Raw genomic sequence first — 24,925 nt, 5'->3', positions numbered from 1 at the left:
CTTCATGAGGGATTCACCTGGAATGCATTTCAATTAACAGGTGTGCCTTGTTAAAAGTTTGTTTATGGAATTTATTTCCTTCTTAATGCGTTTGAGCCAATCAGTTGAGTTGTGATAAGGTAGGGTTGGTATACAGAAGATAGCCCTATTTGGTAAAAGACCAAGTCCATATTATGTCAAGAACAACTCAAATAAGCAAAGAGAAACCACAGTCCATCATTACTTTAAGACATGAAGGTCAGTCAATCTGGAAAATGTCAAGAACCATCAAGCAATGTGATGAAACTGGCTCTCATGAGGACCGCCACAGGAAAGGAAGACCCAGAGTTACCTCTGCTGCAGAGGATAAGTCCATTAGAGTTACCAGCCTCAGAAATGGGCAATTACCTGCACCTCAGATAGCAGCCCAAATAAATGCTTCACAGAGTTCAAGTAACAAACACATCTCAACATCAACTGTTCAGAGGAGACTGCTTGAATCAGGTCTTCATAGTCAAATTGCTGCAAAGAAACCACTACTAAAGGACACCAATAAGAGGAAGATACTTGCTTGGGCCAAGAAACATGAGCAATGGACATTAGACCAGTGTAAATCTGTTCTTTACTCTGATTAGTCCCAATTTGAGATTTATGGTTCCAACCGCAGTGTCTTTGTGAGACGCAGACTAGGTAAACGGATGATCTCTACATGTGTGGTTCCCACCATGAAGCATGGAGGAGGGGGTGTGATGGTGTGGGGGTGGCTTTGCTGGTGATACTGTCAGTGATTTATTTAGAATACAAGACACATTTTAACCAGCATGGCTATCACAGCATTCTGCAGCGATACGCCATCCCATCTGGTTTGCCCTTAGTGGGGACCATAATTTCTTTATCAACAGGACAATGACCCAACACACCTCCAGGCTGTGTAAGGGCTATTTGGCCAGAAAGAAGAGTGACGGAATGCTGCATCAGATGACCTGGCCTCCACAATCACCCGACCTCAACCCAATTGAGATGGTATGGGATTAGTTGGACAGCAGAGTGAAGGAAAAGCAACCAACAAGTACTCAGCATATGTAGGAACACCTTCAAGACTGTTAGAATAGCATTTCAGGTGACTACCTCATGAAGCTGGTTGAGAGAATGCCAAGAGTGTGCAAACCTTCCATCAAGGTAAAGGGTGGCTACTTTGAAGAATCTCAAATATAAAATACGTTTTGATTTGTTTAACACTTTTGTGGTTACTACATGATTCCATATGTGTTATTTCATAGTTTATGTCTTCACTGTTCTTCTACAATGTATAAAATAGTCAAAATAAAGAAAAACCCTTGAATGAATGGATGTGTCCAAACTTTTGACTGGTCCTGTGTATTTTATGTTTGAGACAATGTTAATGTCAGGGATGCATGGCAAATGTGAAAACATTAAAAACATTTTTCGATATTGTCAATAAATCTTGTCAGTTTATGCTCTTTTGCACACCAGTATCACTACTTGCACATCATCATCTGCTCATCTATCACTCCTGTGTTAATCTGCTAAATTGTAATAACTTTGCTACTGTGGCTTATTTATTGCCTTACCTCCTGACGCCATTTGCACACACTGTATATAGACTTGATTATTTTTCTATTATGTTATTGACTGTACTCTTGTTTATTCCATGTGTAACTCTGTGTTGTTGTTTGTGTCGCACTGCTTAGCTTTATCTTGGCCAGGTCGCAGTTGTAAAAGAGAACTTGTTCTCAACTAGCCTACCTGGTTAAATAAAGGTGAAATAAAAAAAATAATTTATGCATGCCAGTTGAAGTATGATTTAGAATTTATTTTATCAGTCCGTGAGTTCAATGCGTCTGTTGAGTTCAAAAAGTTATTACACCACCTATAGTGTAATAAAATAGTAAAAACGATTCATATTTTCCATTAAAGACCTTTGAACCAAACATAAACAATGATTGACGGATTGAATGGCCAGACGTGACCATAGGTTTGAATGTACTGTACTTATGCAAATTGTTTTTGTTATACAGTACAGTTCAAAACAATATGACGTGTACGACAAGACGTGAAATACAAAAGTTCTGCAAGCTATAAAGGTAAAATACAATATTTTGGAAGACAATGCCCTGTGTCTCCAAGATAACACTTTTACTTCAGAACAAGACGTGTCTTCTGGTCTCCAAACAACAACCTGTGTACGAAAATAGGAATTCAATGATAGTAAACAATACATGATTTACAATGCGATGACGCAATACTCTCCTTCTGACTGTATAGAGTATGATGTATGACAGGCTGAAACAGTATGGAAATGCTGTGCCATTTTATTGCCTCTAAGGTCACAATCTATGGTAGAAGGGTAATACTATCAATAAATAGGTGAGTAATGAAGGCTAGGTGTGCTGTATCCTACCTGACCAAGCTGCCAGTGATAAGGGCCCCTGCAACCGGTCCCACCCAGTAGATCCAGTGGTACTCCCAGTAGTTAGCCATCACTGCAGGGCCAAACGCCCGCGCTGGGTTCATACACCCTCCAGACACTGACCCGCTAAAAGACCAATGGGACAAACACATCTGGTTTCCATATTGATCGAACAATGCATTACATCAGATCAATACACGTAGTTAGTAGAATTAATGATTATCAGACAGGCAGTGATGTCAATGCCAATGTTCTCTTTATTCCTGCTGTGTCATTTCTTGTTATTTTCGATAATGGCAAAGCAGGAATAGTATTGAACCTGTTCTGCCGTGAACCCTTGTCATTTCAATACACCGTCTACCATGACAGGTCTCCATAGATTTGCTCAGCCCTTACCCAGCCAGTATATTAGCAGTCACAGTGAGCCCAATGCAAAGTGGGGCCAGTGGGGTACGGGTCCTGCCGTTGACGACCCCCATACAGACCACAAGGGACAGGAAGAGGGTCATGACCATCTCTGCTACAGCGGCACTGCCGATGTTGCCACTGGTTTTAACCACGTTGAATGCTCCCCCTGCTGCACTGTCATAGCTGATGATGGAGTAAACTGCCTGTGGAATATCACAACATCTGTACGATTAGATTGGGATTAGATTGGGTTTTTATTGTTTTTTATTAGGATTAGATTGTGGTTTTATTGGGATTAGATTGGGATTAGATTGAGATTCTATTGGGATTAGACTGGGGGTTAATTGAGATTATATTGGAGTTTTATTGGGATTAAATTTGGGTTTTATTGGGATTATATTGGGGTTTTATTGGTATTTTATTGGGATTAAATTGGGAATCTATTGGGATTCGACTGGAGTTTTATTGAGATTATATTGTTTTTTGGGGGGGATCATATTGGGGTTTTATTGGGTTTTTATTGGGATTATATTGGGGTTTTATTGGGGTTTTATTGGGATTATATTGGGATTACATTGGGATTATATTGCCATTTATTAATGTTCTTTGTTTGGATCCAAATGCTTGTGATTTTCTTTTAGACCTATTTTAATATCCAAGCTATTGACATTTTGATACCATGAAAACAGCATATGGAGACTGGTTCTCACATAAATTTGTTTGCTATCATTCGAATCAGTTTGATAGTTTGTTACATTGCGTTATGGTAACTTGGTCTCGTTGGTTACATATTGCCAAACGTCAAATTAACTCAAATGCGTAGACTACGCAAAACTACGTGTGATGCAAGTAATTTGTTTAATGAACAAACATTCTCATGTTAAATACATATATGATTATATGGAGCAACACTTGTGTGTACTTATCGTCATATTGCACTTGCTTTGCAACATGCGGTAGGAAATAACACAATAGTCGCTCTGTAATAACTGCAAGGTGCTGTTAAAAGGGGAGACTGGGGGCGGTTCTCTCATCATGGGTTGGTTGAATACAGGAGACTGGGGCTGGTTCTCATCATGGGTTGGTTGAATACGGGAGACTGGGGCTGGTTCTCTCATCATGCGTTGGTTGAATTCGGGAGACTGGGGCTGGTTCTCTCATCATGGGTTGATTAATTCGGGAGACTGGGGCTGGTTCTCTCATCATGGGTTGGTTAATTCGGGAGACTGGGGCTGGTTCTCTCATCATGGGTTTGTTGAATACGGGAGACTGGGGCTGGTTCTCTAATCATGGGTTGGTTGAAGTAGGGAGACTGGAGCTGGTTCTTTCATCATGGGTTGGTTGAAGTAGGGAGACTGGAGCTGGTTCTCTAATCATGGGTTGGTTGAAGTAGGAAGACTGGAGCTGGTTCTTTCATCATGGGTTGGTTGAAGTAGGGAGACTGGAGCTTGTTCTCTAATCATGGGTTGGTTGAAGTAGGGAGACTGGAGCTGGTTCTCTAATCATGGGTTGGTTGAAGTAGGGAGACTGGAGCTGGTTCTTTCATCATGGGTTGGTTGAAGTAGGGAGACTGGAGCTGGTTCTTTCATCATGGGTTGGTTGAAATGGGATGATGGACTAGTTCTCATCATTGGTTTGTTGAAGTGGGGAGGCTGGGGCTAGTTCTCATCATGGGTTGGTTGAAATGGGGAGACGGGCTGGTTCTCTCATCATTGGTTGGTTGAATACGGTAGACTGGGGCTGGTTCTCATCATGGGTTGGTTGAATACGGTAGACTGGGGCTGGTTCTCATCATGGGTTGGTTGAATATGGGAGACAGGGGCTGGTTCTCATCATGGGTTGGTTGAATACGGCAGACTGGGGCTGGTTCTCATCATGGGTTGGTTGAAATGGGGAGACTGGTGCTGGTTCTCTCATCACTGGTTGGTTGAATACGGTAGACTGGGGCTGGTTCTCATCATGGGTTGGTTGAATAGGGGAGATTTGGGCTGTTTCTCTCATCATGGGTTGGTTGAAGTGTTGAGGCTAGGGCTGGTTCTCATCAAGGGTTGGTTGAACAGGGGGACTGGGGCTGGTTCTCTCATCATGGGTTGGTTGAATAGGGGAGAATGGGGCTGGTTCTCTCATCATGGGTTGGTTGAATAGGGGAGAATGGGGCTGGTTCTCATCATGGGTTGGTTGAAGTGGGGAGACTGGTGCTGTTTCTCATCATCATTGGTTGGTTGAATAGGGTAGACTGGGGCTGGTTCTCATCATCATCGGTTGGTTGAATATGGGAGACAGGGGCTGGTTCTCTCATCATGGGTTGGTTGAAATGGGGAGACGGGCTGGTTCTCTCATCATGGGTTGGTTGAATACGGTAGACTGGGGCTGGTTCTCTCGTCATGGGTTGGTTGAATAGGGTAGACTGGGGCTGGTTCTCATCATCATTGGTTGGTTGAATAGGGTAGACTGGGGCTGGTTCTCATCATCATGGGTTGGTTGAATAGGGTAGACTGGGGCTGGTTCTCATCATGGGTTGGTTGAATATGGGAGACTGGGGCTGGTTCTCATCATGGGTTGGTTGAATATGGGAGACTGGGGCTGGTTCTCTCATCATTGGTTGGTTGAATAGGGTAGACTGGGGCTGGTTCTCATCATCATGGGTTGGTTGAATACAGTAGACTGGGGCTGGTTCTCATCATGGGTTGGTTGAAATGGGGAGACTGGTGCTGGTTCTCTCATCACTGGTTGGTTGAATACGGTAGACTGGGGCTGGTTCTCATCATGGGTTGGTTGAATAGGGGAGATTTGGGCTGTTTCTCTCATCATGGGTTGGTTGAAGTGTTGAGGCTAGGGCTGGTTCTCATCAAGGGTTGGTTGAACAGGGGGACTGGGGCTGGTTCTCTCATCATGGGTTGGTTGAATAGGGGAGAATGGGGCTGGTTCTCTCATCATGGGTTGGTTGAATATGGGAGACTGGTGCTGGTTCTCTCATCACTGGTTGGTTGAATACGGTAGACTGGGGCTGGTTCTCATCATGGGTTGGTTGAATAGGGGAGATTTGGGCTGTTTCTCTCATCATGGGTTGGTTGAAGTGTTGAGGCTAGGGCTGGTTCTCATCAAGGGTTGGTTGAACAGGGGGACTGGGGCTGGTTCTCTCATCATGGGTTGGTTGAATAGGGGAGAATGGGGCTGGTTCTCTCATCATGGGTTGGTTGAATAGGGGAGAATGGGGCTGGTTCTCATCATGGGTTGGTTGAAGTGGGGAGACGTGCTGTTTCTCTCATCATGGGTTGGTTGAAGTGTTGAGACTGGGGCTGGTTCTCTAATCATGGGTTGGTTGAATTGGGGAGAATGGGGCTGGTTCTCATCAAGGGTTGGTTGAACAGGGGGACTGGGGCTGGATCTCTCATCATGGGTTGGTTGAAATGGGGAGACGGGCTGGTTCTCTCATCATGGGTTGGTTGAATACGGTAGACTGGGGCTGGTTCTCTCGTCATGGGTTGGTTGAATAGGGTAGACTGGGGCTGGTTCTCATCATCATTGGTTGGTTGAATAGGGTAGACTGGGGCTGGTTCTCATCATCATGGGTTGGTTGAATAGGGTAGACTGGGGCTGGTTCTCATCATCATGGGTTGGTTGAATACAGTAGACTGGGGCTGGTTCTCATCATGGGTTGGTTGAATATGGGAGACTGGGGCTGGTTCTCTCATCATTGGTTGGTTGAATAGGGTAGACTGGGGCTGGTTCTCATCATCATGGGTTGGTTGAATACAGTAGACTGGGGCTGGTTATCATCATGGGTTGGTTGAATATGGGAGACTGGGGCTGGTTCTCTCATCATTGGTTGGTTGAATAGGGTAGACTGGGGCTGGTTCTCATCATCATTGGTTGGTTGAATACGGTAGACTGGGGCTGGTTCTCATCATGGGTATGTTGAATATGGGAGACTGGGGCTGGTTCTCTCATCATGGGTTGGTTGAATACAGTAGACTGGGGCTGGTTCTAATCATGGGTATGTTGAATATGGGAGACTGGGGCTGGTTCTCTCATCATTGGTTGGTTGAATACAGTAGACTGGGGCTGGTTCTCATCATGGGTATGTTGAATATGGGAGACTGGGGCTGGTTCTCTCATCATTGGTTGGTTGAATACGGTAGACTGGGGCTGGTTCTCATCATGGGTTGGTTGAATACAGGAGACTGGGGCTGGTTCTCTCATCATGGGTTGGTTGAATAGGGGAGACTGGGGCTGGTTCTCATAATGGGTTGGTTGAATAGGGGAGACTGGGGCTGGTTCTCTCATCATGGGTTGGTTGAATACGGTAGACTGGGGCTGGTTCTCATCATGGGTTGGTTGAATACAGGAGACTGGGGCTGGTTCTCTCATCATGGGTTGGTTGAATAGGGGAGACTGGTGCTGGTTCTCATCATGGGTTGGTTGAATTGGAGAGACTGGGTGTCATGTCTTATTATGTCTGTTCCTGTCCTTTCTCTTCACTCTGTCTCTCTCTGCTGGTCTTTTTAGGTTACCTTCTCTGTCTCTCCTTCTTCAGCTGTTCTACATCTCCCCTAACTAGCTCATTCACTCTTTCCCACCTGTTCTCTCTTTCCCCTCTGATTAGGTCTCTATTTCTCTCTCTGTTCCTGCTACTTTCAGTGTCTGATTCTTGTTTGTGTTTTTCATGCCAGAAGCAAGCTGTCGTCTCGTTTGCTTCCACCTTGTCCTATCCTGTCGGAGTCTGCCTGGCAGGTGCATCCTGCACTATACTAACGTTCTTTTTGGTCCATTGACAACGTCGGAAGAGGATTTAAGCCATTCCTGTTTTTTCATTAAAGAACTCTGTTTTCTGTTAAAACCGCTTTTGGGTCTTCACTCAAGTACATAACAGAAGAATCAGACCAAGAATGGACCCAGCGGCTCCGGACCCTTTTCACTCCGCCGTCGAGATCCAGGGAGCGATGCTAGGCAGACACGAGGAGGAATTGTCTGCTGCTCGACATGCCGTTGAGACCCTGGCCGTCCAAGTCTCCGACCTCACAAGACAGGTTCACCAACTCCACCTCGATCCACCGCCCACTTCCAGGGTTTCCGAGTCTCCGGAGCCCAGGATCAACAACCCGCCGTGTTACTCTGGGGAGCCCACTGAGTGCCGCTCATTCCTCACTCAGTGTGATGTGGTGTTCTCTCTCCAGCCCAACACTTACTCCAGGAGCGCAGCCCGCATCGCCTACGTCATTTCTCTCCTTACTGGACGGGCGCGTGAGTGGGGCACGGCAATCTGGGAGGCGAGGGCTGAGTGTATTAACCTGTATCAGGACTTTAAGGAGGAGATGATACGGGTTTTTGACCGTTCTGTTTTTGGGGAGGAGGCTTCCAGGGCCCTGTCTTCCCTATGTCAGGGGAATCGATCCATAACGGATTATTCTATTGAGTTTCGCACTCTCGCTGCCTCTAGTGACTGGAACGAGCCGGCTTTGCTCGCTCGTTTTCTGGAGGGTCTCCTCGTCGAGGTTAAGGATGAGATCCTCTCCCGGGAGGTTCCTTCCAGTCTGGACTCCTTAATAGCTCTCGCTATTCGCATAGAGCGACGGTTTGATCTTCGTCGCCGAGCTCGTGGAAAGGAGTTCGCGTTCTCCGTTGCTCCCCTCTCCACATCACTGCCACCTGCCGCATCACTGCCACCCTCCTCCGCCGGCTCGGATGCTGAGCCTATGCAGCTGGGGAGTATCCGCATCTCGGCCAAGGAGAAGGAACGGAGAATCACCAATCGCCTCTGTCTCTACTGCGGCTCCGCTGGTCATTTTGTCACCTCATGCCCAGTAAAAGCCAGAGCTCATCAGTAAGAGGAGGGCTACTGGTGAGCGCAACTACTCAGGCCTCTCCTTCAGGATCACGCACTACCTTTCCGGTCCATCTCCGCTGGCCCGGTTCATCTGCTTCCTGCAGTGCCTTGATAGACTCTGGGGCGGAGGGCTGTTTTATGGACGAGACCTGGGCTCGGGAACATGACATTCCTCTCAGACAGTTAGGGAGCCCACGGCCTTGTTCGCTTTAGATGGTAGTTCTCTCCCCAAGATTCAGCGTGAGACGCTGCCTTTAACCCTCACTGTCTCTGGTAATCATAGCGAAACCATTTCTTTTTTAATTTTTCGTTCACCTTTTACACCTGTTGTTTTGGGTCATCCCTGGCTAGTGCGCCATAACCCTTCTATTAATTGGTCTAGTAATACTATCCTATCCTGGAATGTTTCTTGTCATGTGACCTGTTTAATGTCTGCTATCCCTCCTGTTTCCTCTGTCTCTTCTTCACAGGAGGAGCCTGGCGATTTGACAGGGGTGCCGGAGGAGTATCACGATCTGCGCACGGTGTTCAGTCGTTCCAAGGCCACTTCTCTCCCTCCACACCGGTCGTATGACTGTAGTATTGATCTCCTTCCGGGAACTACTCCCCCGGGGTAGATTATACTCTCTGTCGGCTCCCGAACGTAAGGCTCTCGAGGATTATTTGTCTGTTTCGCTCGACGCCGGTACCATAGTCTCCTCCTCCTCTCCCGCCGGAGCGGGGTTTTTTTTTGTTCAGAAGAAGGACGGGTCCCTGCGCCCATGCGTGGATTATCGAGGGCTGAATGACATAACAGTTAAGAATCGTTATCCGCTTCCTCTTATGTCTTCAGCCTTCGAGATCCTGCAGGGAGCCAGGTTTTTCACCAAATTGGACCTTCGTAACGCCTACCATCTCGTGCGCATCAGGGAGGGGGACGAGTGGAAGACGGCGTTTAACACTCCGTTAGGGCACTTTGAATACCGGGTTCTTCCTTTCGGCCTCGTTAACGCTCCAGCTGTCTTTCAGGCACTAGTTAACGACGTCCTGAGAGACATGCTGAACATTTTTGTTTTCGTTTACATGGACGATATCCTGATTTTTTCACCGTCTCTCTCGATTCATGTTCAGCACGTGCGACGCGTCCTCCAGCGCCTTTTGGAGAACTGTCTTTATGTGAAGGCTGAGAAGTGCACTTTTCATGCCGCCTCTGTCCCTTTTCTCGGTTCCGTTATTTCCGCTGAGGGCATTAAGATGGATCCCGCTAAGGTCCAGGCTGTCATTGATTGGCCCGTTCCTAAGTCACGCGTCGAGCTGCAGCGCTTTCTGGGCTTCGCTAATTTCTATCGTCGTTTCATCCGTAATTTCGGTCAGGTGGCAGCTCCCCTCACAGCCCTTACTTCTGTTAAGACGTGCTTTAAGTGGTCCGTTTCCGCCCAGGGAGCTTTTGATCTTCTTAAGAATCGTTTTACATCCGCACCTATTCTTGTTACACCTGACATCTCTAGTCAGTTTGTTGTTGAGGTTGACGCGTCAGAGGTGGGCGTGGGAGCCATTCTTTCTCAGCGCTCTCTCTCTGACGGCAAGGTCCATCCTTGCGCGTTTTTCTCTCATCGCTTATCGCCGTCAGAACGTAACTATGATGTTGGTAATCGCGAACTGCTCGCCATCCGCTTAGCCCTAGGCGAATGGCGACAGTGGTTGGAGGGGGCGACCGTTCCTTTTGTCGTTTGGACTGACCATAGGAACCTTGAGTACATCCGTTCAGCCAAACGACTTAATGCGCGTCAGGCTCGTTGGGCTCTGTTTTTCGCTCGTTTCGAGTTTGTTATTTCTTATCGTCCGGGCTCAAAGAACACCAAGCCTGATGCTTTATCTCGTCTCTTCAGTTCTTCTGAGGTCTCCACCGACCCCGAGGGGATTCTCCCTGAGGGGCGTGTTGTCGGGTTGACTGTCTGGGGAATTGAGAGGCAGGTAAAGCAAGCACTCGCTCACACTCCGTCGCCGCGAGCTTGTCCTAGGAACCTTCTGTTCGTTCCCGTTCCTACTCGTCCGGCCGTTCTTCAGTGGGCCCACTCTGCCAAGTTAGCCGGCCACCCCGGCGTACGGGGTACGCTCGCTTCCATTCGCCAGCGTTTCTGGTGGCCCACTCGGGAACGTGACGCGCGTCGATTTGTCGCCGCTTGTTCGGTCTGCGCGCAGACTAAATCTGGGAACTCTCCTCCTGCCGGCCGTCTCAGACCGCTTCCCATTCCCTCTCGACCATGGTCTCACATCGCTTTAGATTTTATCACCGGACTGCCTTCATCAGCAGGGAAGACAGTTATTCTTACGGTTGTCGATAGATTCTCTAAGGCGGCTCATTTCATTCCTCTCGCTAAGCTCCCTTCTGCTAAGGAGACGGCTCAGATCATTATCGAGAATGTTTTCCGAATTCATGGCCTTCCGTCTGACGTCGTTTCCGACAGAGGCCCGCAGTTCACGTCTCAATTTTGGAGGGAGTTTTGCCGTTTGATTGGGGCTTCCGTCAGTCTCTCGTCCGGCTTTCATCCCCAGTCTAACGGTCAAGCCGAACGGGCCAATCAGACTGTTGGTCGCATTTTACGCAGTCTTTCTTTTCGTAACCCTGCGTCTTGGTCAGAACAGTCCCCTGGGCAGAGTACGCCCACAACTCGCTTCCCTCGTCTGCTACCGGTCTATCTCCTTTTCAGAGTAGCCTCGGGTACCAGCCTCCGCTGTTCTCATCTCAGCTCGCCGAGTCCTGCGTCCCCTCCGCTCAGGCTTTTGTCCAGCGTTGCGAGCGCACCTGGAAGGGGGTCAGGTCGGCACTTTGCCGTAATAGGGCGCAGACTGTGAGGGCCGCTAATAAGCGTAGGACCAAGAGTCCTAGATATTGTTGCGGTCAGAGAGTATGGCTCTCCACTCAGAACCTTCCCCTTAAGACAGCTTCTCGCAAGTTGGCCCCGCGGTTCATTGGTCCGTTCCGTATTTCTCAGGTCATTAAATCCTGTCGCAGTGCGACTTCTTCTCCCGCGCTATCTTCGTCGCGTTCACCCGGTCTTCCATGTCTCCTGTGTTAAGCCCGTTCTTCGCGCCCCCGCTCGTCCCTCCCCCCATCCTTGTCGAGGGCGCACCTATCTACAGGGTTCGTAAGATTTTGGACATGCGCCCTCGGGGCCGTGGTCATCAGTACCTAGTGGATTGGGAGGGGTACGGTCCTGAGGAGAGGAGTTGGGTTCCCTCTCGGGACGTGCTGGACCGTTCGCTGATCGATGATTTCCTCCGTTGCCGCCAGGTTTCCTCCTCGAGTGCGCCAGGAGGCGCTCGGTGAGTGGGGGGTACTGTCATGTCTTATTATGTCTGTTCCTGTCCTTTCTCTTCACTCTGTCTCTCTCTGCTGGTCTTTTTAGGTTACCTTCTCTGTCTCTCCTTCTTCAGCTGTTCTACATCTCCCCTAACTAGCTCATTCACTCTTTCCCACCTGTTCTCTCTTTCCCCTCTGATTAGGTCTCTATTTCTCTCTCTGTTCCTGCTACTTTCAGTGTCTGATTCTTGTTTGTGTTTTTCATGCCAGAAGCAAGCTGTCGTCTCGTTTGCTTCCACCTTGTCCTATCCTGTCGGAGTCTGCCTGGCAGGTGCATCCTGCACTATACTAACGTTCTTTTTGGTCCATTGACAACGTCGGAAGAGGATTTAAGCCATTCCTGTTTTTTCATTAAAGAACTCTGTTTTCTGTTAAAACCGCTTTTGGGTCTTCACTCAAGTACATAACACTGGGGCTGGTTCTCTCATCATGGGTTGGTTGAATAGGGGAGACTGGGGCTGGTTCTCTCATCATGGGTTTGTTGAATATGGGAGACTGGTGCTGGTTCTCATCATGGGTTGGTTGAATTGGGGAGACTGGGGCTGGTTCTCTCATCATGGGTTGGTTGAATATGGGAGACTGGTGCTGGTTCTCATCATGGGTTGGTTTAATTGGGGAGACAGGGGCTGGTTCTCTCATCATGGGTTGGTTGAATATGGGAGACATGGGCTGGTTCTCTCATCATGGGTTGGTTGAATATGGGAGACAGGGGCTGGTTCTCTCATCATGGGTTGGTTGAAGTGGGGAGACTGTGGCTGGTTCTCTCTTCACTGTTTGGTTGAAGTTAGGATACTGGGGCTGGTTCTATCATCATGGGTTGGTTGTCACAGTATTTAGCCTATTTCTCCCAATCTGGAGTGTGCTGTGTAGCCTAGTAATTTTAAGGTTAATATGTGCAACTTCTTTGCAAGAGGTCATCCATCTTGACAATTTCTAGCAGCATCTCTAAACATTGACGAGCAGGGGTTGTGTGTTTTAATATTTTAAACCCACGAGGATATGAACACATAACTAAACACTTTCCTGTAACACCCTGTTATTTTATTTTCAACAATGCAGAACTCGTTTTTTTTTTTTTTTTACTTAAGTTTACAATTTTAATTGACAAAATAAAGGCGAATGTACCTGGTTGCACAGCCGTAGGCCAAGATAACTGCGGACAAACACTTCTTGTAGCCATCATTGAACTTACTGCACCATTCTACTGGCAATTTGTCCCACTCTTCAGCAGCAAAATGCTCTAATTCTTCAATGTTTGATGGGTGCCCTCCACAAACGTCTGGAATCTTCACTGGACACTCCAGAACAGTCCAGCATTTCTTCTTGAACCATTCCTTGGGGCTCCTGCGTGGTGCAGCGGTCTAAGGCACTGCATCTCAGTGCTTGAGGTGTCACTACAGACACCCTGGTTCAAATGACAGGCCTTAATTGGAAGCCCCATAGGGCAGTGCACAATTGGTCCAGTGTTGGCTGTCATTGTAAATAATAATTTGTTCTTAACTGAATTGCCTAGTTAAATAAAGGTTTAATCAAATATTATAATAATACTTATGATATGTGTTTGGGGCCTTGTCCTGCTGGAAGACCCACAACCTTCAATGGAGACACTGGGTTGAACATTGGGCTATAAAAAACCTTGATAATCTGCTGATTTCATGATGCCTTGTGCACGTTTAAGGGAATATTTTTATTCTGTACAGGCTTCCTTCTTTTCATTCTGTAATTTATGTTAGCCACAGTTGGACTTCAATCAAGTTGTCGTGACGTCTCAAAGGTTATCAAAGGAAATTGGAAGGACCTGGCTTAATTTGGTGCGTCATAGCAAAGGAATGTGAATACTTATGTAAATGGTTATTTCTGAATTTCATTTTCAATAAATTTGCCAAAATGTCTAAAACATGTTTTCACTTTGTCATTATAGGATATTGTGTGAGATGGGTGAGTAAACATATATATTTAATTGATTTTGAATTCAGGCTGCAACAACATGTGGAATCAGTCCAGGCGTATGAATACTTTCTGAAGGCCCTGTGTACATTCTCCTGGTGTGAAACTGACTGGGAAATGCTGACATATTCTAGCATTATAAACATCTGTGTTTCAGATGAGAACACTTCTTGGCACATCTAAATGCCTAATGTTTAAGTTTTGAACACTGATGTTTAGGTTATAAACACATCATGTTTCATGGTTTTACAAGATATATGAGGTGAAGGTAAAACAAGTCTTGGTATTCCCATTGTTTCAATTTTAGGAGTAGGCTATTTGTGAACAATGAATTGATATTGTTGAAAAGGGGAAAGGGAGAGCTGTAGCCTATTTCAAACTGATTTCTAAATTGTTGCTTGGACAAGACATGGAAATTAGAATCATAGGCAGGGGCAAAACTTTGGTTGGGGGGGAGGGTAACCTGGCGGGGGGTCTGTGTAGGACTTTTTTGACCATCTAAAGCTAATTTCCTGCATTTCTACACAATCCAATATGTTGTGTCTATTTAGAACAAAATGTAAGCACCAATGCCCACAGTCATCAAGCTAGGTGAGAGATCATTATTAAACATGTTTGAGTGATTGATTGTCCATATTAAGACAACTTCTGCTGAGGAGTATGTATGTCTGTAATAAAGTCCTACTGTGGGGCTCACACCTCATTCTGATTGGCTGGGCTTGCGTCCCCAGTGAATGGGCCTGCGTCCCCAGTGAGTGGGCCTATGCCCTCCCAGGCCCACCTATGGCTGTGCCCCTGTCCAGTCATGTGAAATCCATAGATTAGGGCCTAACGTATTTATTTAAATTAACTTATTTCCCTTCATGAACTGTAACTCAGCAAAATCTTTTGTTCAGTATAATTCATGTCATAGGCCTCATAGTACTGTAGAGCTCTTTTTACTTGCACACAATATTTCCCTAAGGGTCCAACACCCTGCAGCGTCCCAACCCAACACAGCCCACTCAGCTTTAGGATCTTAGTGAAACATTCATTATTGGTTTTCGGGTGTGTTAGGCCAAGGCCAGAGTGACAACCCACAGGACGGCAAGTGCCAGGACTGAGCAGCCCAGCAGCTAGGGATTGCCTTAATAGATATCTCCTCTGACGTGGGCATGTTTTCAAAACAGATTCCTTTTGTCGTACTGAATTCCATATAAGCTATCCAGACCTTATGAAAGTTGCCCAGTATACCATTAATCTAGTAATACATCAAATCTAGTGATACATAACTTGACATTTCTGCCATCCATTGTGACATTGTGGGAGGATAACCAACCTTCTAAATAATGGCAATGCATTTCTTAGCTGCTATAAATGCTTGATTACACAGTTTCTTCTGATAACAGTCTCAAGTATCAACATTTCCAAGCAAACATAAACAGGGAGAAGGGAGAATCTGTAGACATGCTGAGATAAAATAACACACTTTGCCAGAATTCAGCCAGCCTTCACAAGATCATAACATATTGAAACATGTCCCCTTTTGTGTTTTACCCCTGCAGCAGAGGAATGACATTTCTGAGTGCATGTAATTCAGTTTCACTGGAATACAGTATGTTCTATGGATGGTGTTAAACTGCAGTAATTAATGTCTGAGATTATATGAACATGACATGGCATTCAAACATATCTGTATCCATTCATCATCAATTACAGTGCCTTGCGAAAGTATTCGGCCCCCTTGAACTTTGTGACCTTTTGCCACATTTCAGGTTTCAAACATAAAGATATAAAACTGTTTTTTTTTATGTGAATAATCAACAACATGTGGGACACAATCAAGAAGTGGAACGACATTTATTGGATATTTCAAACTTTTTTAACAAATCAAAAACTGAAAAATTGGGCGTGCAAAATTATTCAGCCCCTTTACTTTCAGTGCAACAAACTCTCTCCAGAAGTTCAGTGAGGATCTCTGAATGATCCAATGTTGACCTAAATGACTAATGATGATAAATACAATCCACCTCTGTGTAATCAAGTCTCCGTATAAATGCACCTGCACTGTGATAGTCTCAGAGGTCCGTTAAAAGCGCAGAGAGCATCATGAAGAACAAGGAACACACCAGGCAGGTCCGAGATACTGTTGTGAAGAAGTTTAAAGCCGGATTTGGATACAAAAAGATTTCCCAAGCTTTAAACATCCCAAGGAGCACTGTGCAAGCGATAATATTGAAATGGAAGGAGTATCAGACCACTGCAAATCTACCAAGACCTGGCCATCCCTCTAAACTTTCAGCTCATACAAGTAGAAGACTGATCAGAGATGCAGCCAAGAGGCCCATGATCACTCTGGATGAACTGCAGAGATCTACAGCTGAGGTGGGAGACTCTGTCCATAGGACAACAATCAGTCGTATATTGCACAAATCTGGCCTTTATGGAAGAGTGGCAAGAAGAAAGCCATTTCTTAAAGATATCCATAAAAAGTGTTGTTTAAAGTTTGCCACAAGCCACCTGGGAGACACACCAAACATGTGAAAGAAGGTGCTCTGGTCAGATGAAACCAAAATTGAACTTTTTGGCAACAATGCAAAACGTTATGTTTGGCGTAAAAGCAACACAGCTCATCACCCTGAACACAACATCCCCACTGTCAAACATGGTGGTGGCAGCATCATGGTTTGGGCCTGCTTTTCTTCAGCAGGGACAGGGAAGATGGTTAAAATTGATGGGAAGATGGATGGAGCCAAATACAGGACCATTCTGGAAGAAAACCTGATGGAGTCTGCAAAAGACCTGAGACTGGGACGGAGATTTGTCTTCCAACAAGACAATGATCCAAAACATAAAGCAAAATCTACAATGGAATGGTTCAAAAATAAACATATCCAGGTGTTAGAATGGCCAAGTCAACGGCCAGACCTGAATCCAATCGAGAATCTGTGGAAAGAACTGAAAACTGCTGTTCACAAATGCTCTCCATCCAACCTCACTGAGCTCAAGCTGTTTTGCAAGGAGGAATGGGAAAAAATTTCAGTCTCTCGATGTGCAAAACTGATAGAGACATACCCCAAGTGACTTACAGCTGTTATCGCAGCAAAAGGTGGCGCTACAAAGTATTAACTTAAGGGGGCTGAATAATTTTGCACGCCCAATTTTTCAGTTTTTGATTTGTTAAAAAAGTTTGAAATATCCAATAAATGTCGTTCCACTTCATGATTGTGTCCCACTTGTTGTTGATTCTTCACAAAAAAATACAGTTTTATATCTTTATGTTTGAAGCCTGAAATGTGGCAAAAGGACGCAAAGTTCAAGGGGGGCGAATACTTTCGCAAGGCACTGTATATTAGGTCTTTCTCACATTTTTGTTTGACATGTTTTGTGTCATACAGTTTCTCAGACTGCCTTAAAATAGTTTCAGTCTTTGAAGTATCTGGTTTGTCCACATTTTCTGCACAGAGAGAATAAAGTGTTGCATCTGCAAAAATTCACCTCAGCTCCATCACAGATTGGTCTTCCCTGGCTGACTGACCCCATTTCTCAGCCTGGACGTACAGGTCATGCTCCAACAGGCGACCAAGCACTCTGCGCACCAGGGACACATGCTCAGCGCGTGTAGCGGAGTACATCAAGATGTCATCAATATACACTACTACACCCTGCCCGTGTAGGTCCCTGAAAATCTTGTCTACAAAGGCTTGGAAGACTGATGTCGCATTCATCAACCCGTACGGCATGAAGAGATACTCATAGTGCCCAGAGCTGGTACTGAAAGCCGTATTCCACTCGTCTCCCTCACGGATATGCACCAGGTTGTAAGCGCTCCTGAGATCTAGTTTGCTGAAGAAGTGCACCCTGTGCATTGACTCTATCGCTGTAGCTATGAGCGGTAGCGGGTAACTATACCTCACCGTGATCTGATTCAGACCCCTATAGTCAATACATGGGCGCAGACCCCCATCCTTCTTCTTCACAAAAAAGAAACTCGAGGAGGCGGGTGATGTGGAGGAGCGAATGTACCCCTGACGCAGGGATTCGGAGACATATGTTTCCATAGCCTCCATCTCTGCCTGTGAGAGGGGATACACATGACTCTTGGGATTCCCAGAATTCTCGATTCCCAGAGGAACCAACCTGGCACTGACCGGCAGTGTGACCTCTGCAGCCACAGATGGTGCACGAGTGGGAACCCCCTCCGGTCTCCCTGCGCACTGCCCCTCCCAGCTCCAGAGGTATCGGAGAGGGGGTGTGGGAGGATGGACCTACCAGACCCCGATCTGGACGTCCGCGAGTAGCCAGCAGGTTGTCCAGCCGGAAGGACAGATCCACCAGCTGGTCGAAAGTGAGGGTGGTGTCTCTGCAGCTCCCGACAGATGTCCTTGCGCAGACTGCAACAATACTGGTTGATCAGGGCCCTGTCGTTCCATCCCGCGTCGGCAGCCAGGGTCCTAAACTCCAGGGCAAACTCCAGGGCGAACTCCTGGGTGCTCCTCGTCTCCTGCCTCAGATGGTAGAGGCGCTCATCCGCCACTCTCCCCTCGGGCGGGTGGTCGAAGACTTCCCGGAAACGGCGGGTGAACTCCTCAAACTGGTCCAGCGCCGCATCGCCCTCTCTCCACACAGTGTTGGCCCATTCCAGGGCTCTCCCGGTGAGGCACGAGATGAGGGCAGACACCCTTTCACGGTCCGATAAAGTCAGGTGGACGGTGGCCAGATAAAGGTTCAACTGCCCTCCCGTCGTACTCCTGGGATAAGGAGAGATGGATTCCACTTGGTTCAGGCTGGAAAGGGGCGCTCAAGAGAGACCCCGGTTGGGCTGGTGGAGGCGCTGGAAAAACTCCCTGTCTCTCCCAGCAGTCCATAGTTTTGACAACGCGATCCATGGCAGTGCTAAGTTGGCAAAGCACTGCTGCATGCTCCTGGAAGCGCTCCTCCATCTCAATGGCCGGGTTATACTCTCCTGCTGACTTCATAGTGTGGTCAGAGATTCTGTAATGTGGTGCGTGCTGGTGGCAGGGAAGTCAGGCGCAGGAGAATGAACTTGGTAAAAACGGAGCTGTTTAATAAACATTCAAAAAACCTCAGAAAACCAAAGTATACAAAAATAACATAATAGGGTGCTAAACCTGTCGCACACCAGAACAAATAACACACCTACATACAACAAACAATTTTTGACAAGGACATGAGGGGAAACAGAGAGTTAAATACACAACATGTCATGAATGGTATTGGAACCAGGTGTGTAGGACGACAAGACAAAACCAATGGAAAATAAAAAATGGATCAACGATGGCTAGAAGATTGGTGACGTCGACCGCCGAACACCACCCAAACAAGGAGAGGGGCCGACTTCGGCGGAAGTCGCGACTCTAAGATACACTGCTGTCCTGTAGCTACTGTAGGTATACCCATCAATTCAAGATGGAACTTTGATCATTCACTGAGCTCTGCAGACTCGTCTTACCTTGCTGTCTGACACCTGCTCGGACAGCTGTCACCATCTGATCCTACTAAGACAATATGAGAATAGTGTTGTGTACTGACTGCACCAGTTAGTACACGGCAGGGTAGCCTAGTGGTTAGAGTGTTGGACTAGTAACCGAAAGGTTGCAAGTTTAAATCCCTGAGCTGACAAGGTACAAATCTGTCGGGTCTGACCCTGAACAGGCAGTTAACCCACTGATCCTAGGCCGTCAACAAATATAAGAATTTGTTCTTAACTGACTTTCCAAGTTAAATAAAGGTTAAAAAAAATGTAGGGCAGTTTATTACTGTGTTTATGTGAAAAGTAGGGGATTAGCTAGGGAAACTGACAGATCAATAACATTACATTGCTATACTGACTATTAAAAACTCACATTGCACTGAAAAAACATCAGAATATCAGTCTTCAATCGTTTGGCTGCTAGTTGCATCATTTGATTCAGGTCAAGTCTGATTGAGGCAAAGAGAATAGCTAACATTAGCCAACATTTGGCCAGCTCTCTCTCTAACGATACATCAACTGGCGAAATCTAGCCAAGTTAATTTACTTCTGTTGAAACAGGACAAAACTAAGGCTACAAAACATTTCCAGACACACAACAGCTGTTAGATAATAATAGTAACCACCTCATATCGCTATCTGCCAGATAACTAGAGTCTAGAGCTGACCTGGTTGTGGTTAGTTAGCTACTAGCTAGCTAATTGATTCACCTCAGTCGAGAGGGGATGAAACATTATCTAACGTTACATGTCAGTTACACTAGTTAATATCTCAGCACTGGAAACAACCACTAATTAACTTTTTTTCCCATAAGGTTAAACAGCAGTTACATCAGTCAACTAAAGAGTAAATCAAATCAAATCAAATCAAATCAAATTTTATTTGTCACATACACATGGTTAGCAGATGTTAATGCGAGTGTAGCGAAATGCTTGTGCTTCTAGTTCCGACAATGCAGTAATAACCAACAAGTAATCTAACTAACAATTCCTAAACTACTGTCTTATACACAGTGTAAGGGGATAAAGAATATGTACATAAGGATATATGAATGAGTGATGGTACAGAGCAGCATAGGCAAGATACAGTAGATGGTATCGAGTACAGTATATACATATGAGATGAGTATGTAAACAAAGTGGCATAGTTAAAGTGGCTAGTGATACATGTATTACATAAGGATGCAGTCGATGATATAGAGTACAGTCTATTGGTATGCATATGAGATGAATAATGTAGGGTAAATAACATTATATAAGGTAGCATTGTTTAAAGTGGCTAGTGATATAGTAGACAGTTTTGCTCTGCTTGCTTTAACAACTCAGAGAAAAAGCGCAACACACTGACAGCAGCTGCCTCTGTTCAACTCTCCTGTGCTGGTCCAGCCAGCCTTCCAGAAGCTTTGCCTTTCACAGATCCTGTCTGCACGCTTTGTGGTGTCTGCATGATCCTAAATCCAACTGACTGAAATCTCCAAAAAGCCTACCCGACCACTCTGAGGCATCCGCAAAGGTCCTAAAGAATTGCATTATTTGGTATCACATTGCAATGATAAAACTGGAGAGGGGGGGGCACAAAAGGGCAAATTCAGAATGTAGGGGGGACATGACCCCCTGTCCAAAGTGAAAGTAGCCTTTATGCTAAATTGGGAGTGATTATATAACAAATTCTACCTACAAGGTTTAAGCTGTTGAATTGTGTTATGAATATTGTTCTATCAAAATCAATATGACTATTTCTATGAATGTAGGCTAAATGTCTTAATTTCCAACGGACAGTGTGTTTAATGGATAATAACTCCAAAAGGAGGAGGCCCATTTCTTCCCCAAGACCTATCTGACTAATCTCCACTCCATGGTGAAGGAAGTTTCTGATTAACTCCACCTTTCTTTGTTTGCTGAAATCCATACTTTTTCAAAAAATGTTAAGGAAATACCACCGACTTGTTGAGATTCAATTGGCACATGCTCATTTACGCTGAGTTGCCATTGTAGAGCATCAGCAATGAGCAAACAGTCCGTGGTTGTATTTGATTCTTGTTTTTAGAAAAAGTATTAATTTCAGCAAACAAAGTAACGCAACTACAGAGGACAAACAGGTACAAGGTAAACATTTCATAAGTACATTTTTTGAAAGTATTGACCTTGGGCGAAACGATGTAGTAGGAGCTGAATTCCACAAAGCCTGGTCTCTGCTCCATTCCATTGGTGGAGTTCATCATAAACTTCCTTCATCATGGAGTGGAGTTTAGTCAGCTACCCAAGACCCTGCTTTCTTGTTTAAAATAGTCTCTTATGATATAGATATACCATTGTTGAGAAATATACACAGTAAGAAGTGTGACAACCAGTCCCAGTCTTCCCTGCAGCTCCACAGGGTGTGCTCATAAATGCACTGCTACTCAGAAAATATTTCAGACCTATCAAGTTTTGACATTGCGTCAAACAAACAACATTGTGGGCCTCTGGTTATTTTTATCTGTTTGTCCCTTACTGCATTCTCACCTGCAGTGAAGCACACCACATACAAATGGAATCAGACAGACTGTACTTTTGAGCGAACCACAGCGGTTGTTTGGTGTGCACTGAGTGCAGTTCATATTTACTCCTGTCCAAAAAAAAACGAATTTAGGGGGTAATCACTCCAGAGTAAAAAAAAATCCCCTGCTCTAAACAAACTTTATGTGAAAAGCCCCCTTACCTTTACCAATCCAGCCCCAGTCATCCCCCCCACTATCTGTGAGAGTATATATGGCCCCAGTAGGATGACGTCCAGTCCTCCACTGACGCACACACTCACAGACACAGCTGGGTTGAAGTGGCCACCACTAGATTCAGACAGAATAACATGTTTAGTACTTGCTACTGATACTCATGCATTAGGAAAATCACACTGATAAAAGAGATTAATATACTTGTTATAACTAGAGCCCTACCAATATATTTTTTGTGGTCCGATACTGATTCCGATTTTTGGGGGAGGGACAAAACTTACTAAACTTACATAAATATGCAATATATGTGCCGATATACTGTTTTACAGCGGGGAATTAAAAAGTGTAATTTTCCACACTGAATTATCATAAATTGGCATCCAAAAGAGTAATTGTCCAGTAAATATGCTTCAAATGTTGATTTCATACATTGTAACAATAATGACACGTCATAAGAATGGCCACAAGTGTTCAGATCAGCATGAGATTCCCTTTTCATCCTATTTATTGAATATCGGTTATTGGTTGAGTTATTGCTGATACTGATAAAGCAGTAAAAGGGCCAATATCAGCCGATAATACCGATATATTGGTCAGACTCTAGTTATAGTAAATCTCAAGTCATGAGAACATGACAAAAACATAGTCAAACTTTCTGACCTCAGAGTGAGATGTTACCAGGTGCCAGCATGTCCTTACCTGATCTCTCCCAGTACAGCGATAACGATCGCCAGCGCCAGCCCATGAGCCAGAGCGGGCTGGATGCTCCCCGGAACGCCGGCATTCTCAATAACAGACCCGCATCCTACGAAGATGAAGAGAGTGCATCCTAACACCTCAGCCAAGCACGGCTGGATAAATCTCTCAAAGGTGGTGACTATTTTTCTGGAGTTTACTACCCCCGAACCTGGCCCTGAGTCCCCAGTGTCAGTCCCAGCCACGGTGAAGAGCTCCGTCTTTGACTCTATCACAGACATATTGCTGACTACTGCTGCTCACTGTGTCACTTACACCTGCTCTGTCAACTGGTCAGCCAGAGTGTGACACGTGCACTGATAAGAGTGCAGACAGGACCGTCACATTAGGGTGGTCTCAGGATATGCGTGGGAGTATCGCCACAACGCCACCTCCCTTTGCTATGATAGCATGTTTTGGCACACATCCCCATATGTCCATAGTATTTAGCTGTAGCGGAAGTGGCTATTGTAGTGCATGACAGACTGATGATGGAATGCCTTACCAGTCGTACGTGCTATACAACGTGTGAAATACATTTTTTTGGAGCTCCCTTGTCCCCATACTCCATAGTAGTTGCCACACCAGATTGCCTTGTGATCCCAGATGTCAGGGCACCTTTAGGGAGATATGGTGTGAACTCAGGAAAAGTTAGAAATAAATCTTTATTTTCACACATTGTATAGCCCGTACCAGGGTTGGATGGTATCCATATTTTCATATCGTCATACCGTCTTTACTCATCCCGGGATTAATGGTATTATCATTTTAGTACACACGGGGGGCGCTAAAAATGCAAAAAGCCCATTGGGTGTCTATTACCAGTATACTAACAAAATTAGCACAAGTAATTGCGAATTGCCATAGAGGCTGCTAGCTAAATATGCTAACGAGCGCAAATGAAAATAAACAAATTGCAAGGTCAGGCAATCCATCTGTGATAATGTGACAGGTGAAATGAAGAACACAATCTGCTTTATCTCCTAAGGTATTGCACAAGTTGACTGCAGGTATTTACTTAAAAAGTATCTACAAATATTAATATTGTCACGCCCTGGTCTAAGTATTTGGTGTTTTTCTTCATTTATTTGGTCAGGCCAGGGTGTGGCATGGGTTTTTGTATGTGGTGTGTTTTGTATCGGGATTGTAGCTTAGTGGGGTGTTCTAGATAAGTCTATGGCTGTCTGAAGTGGTTCTCAATCAGAGGCAGGTGTTTATCGTTGTCTCTGATTGGGAACCATATTTAGGCAGCCATATTCTTTGAGTGTTTCGTGGGTGATTGTCCTTATGTCCTTAGTGTCCTTCTGTCGTGTATTATTTTGCACCAGTATTAGGCTGTTTCGGTTTTCGTTACGTTCATTGTTTTTGTAGTGTTTGTATTTTGATTCATGTTTCTTTAGTTTATTAAACATGGATCGTAATCTACACGCTGCATTTTGGTCCGACTCTCCTTCACACCTAGAAAACCGTAACAAATATTTATTAAAAAACGTTTCCAAATACCCCTGTATACGGTATACTGCCCAAGCCTACTGGTAAGGCCATTCCGGATTATAGATTTGCTATCAGTGATGGGAAAAGTTTAATCGGAAATAGGAAAACCAGTGGGCTGGTATAAATTATTTTCAGGATAAAGGATTTCACCAATAGCGTCATTGTGCAAAAGAGTACGCTGCATCATCTGGATATGTGTGCAACAAAAGATCAACATTCACCTTCTGCTGCCATTTCTGTCAGGCCATCTACGCATAGTTTGACACATACAGTTTGACCCATTCGTTCGATAAATCCAACATATGCACCACACAGAACTCACTTTAAGATGACTGTACAACCATCAAGATGAATTGCCATATCAAAAAGCAGATCCCTTTGTTTCTTGGTACCTAGAACTAGCAACTATGTTTTGTCCAGGTTTAAACGTAAACATTTGCCACCATCCACTTCCTTATGTCTGAAACACAGGCTCCCAGGGTTGGCAATTTTGGGCCTTCACCATGTTTCATCGACCATGTTTCATCCACATAGCATTGAAAGTAGACATTGTGTTTCCGAATGACATCACCAAG

At 45.3% G+C, this 24,925-nt stretch overlaps 1 protein-coding gene across 1 annotated transcript; it reads right to left on the bottom strand.

Annotated features, from left to right (window-relative positions):
* Positions 1 to 1,754: 1,754 nt before the first annotated feature.
* On the bottom strand, positions 1,755 to 23,178 carry LOC135511978 (aquaporin-8-like). Its single transcript, XM_064933522.1, has 5 exons — positions 22,821 to 23,178; positions 22,109 to 22,235; positions 2,807 to 3,021; positions 2,402 to 2,536; positions 1,755 to 2,179 (listed from the first exon to the last, which is right to left on the bottom strand). Exons 1-5 carry the CDS (start codon positions 23,096 to 23,098, stop codon positions 2,137 to 2,139), a joined length of 798 nt encoding a protein of 265 aa, XP_064789594.1. The 5' UTR covers positions 23,099 to 23,178; the 3' UTR covers positions 1,755 to 2,136.
* Positions 23,179 to 24,925: the final 1,747 nt, after the last annotated feature.

Source organism: Oncorhynchus masou, chromosome 24 (assembly GCF_036934945.1).
Source record: "Oncorhynchus masou masou isolate Uvic2021 chromosome 24, UVic_Omas_1.1, whole genome shotgun sequence".
Taxonomy (NCBI): Eukaryota; Metazoa; Chordata; class Actinopteri; order Salmoniformes; family Salmonidae; genus Oncorhynchus; species Oncorhynchus masou.
The sequence above is the reverse complement of the archived record's forward strand: the minus strand, read 5'-3'. Positions and strand labels throughout refer to the sequence as shown.

Coding starts and splice junctions, on each gene's coding strand:
- LOC135511978 (XM_064933522.1), bottom strand. CDS start 23,098: ATGTCTGTGATAGAGTCAAAGACGGAGCTCTTCACCGTGGCTGGGACT. Junction 3,022..22,108: donor CTGGGGCTGGATTGGTAAAG/GTAAGGGGGCTT, acceptor GATATTCCACAG/GCAGTTTACTCCATCATCAG. Junction 2,180..2,401: donor ATCACTGGCAGCTTGGTCAG/GTAGGATACAGC, acceptor TTTCGTACACAG/GTTGTTGTTTGGAGACCAGA.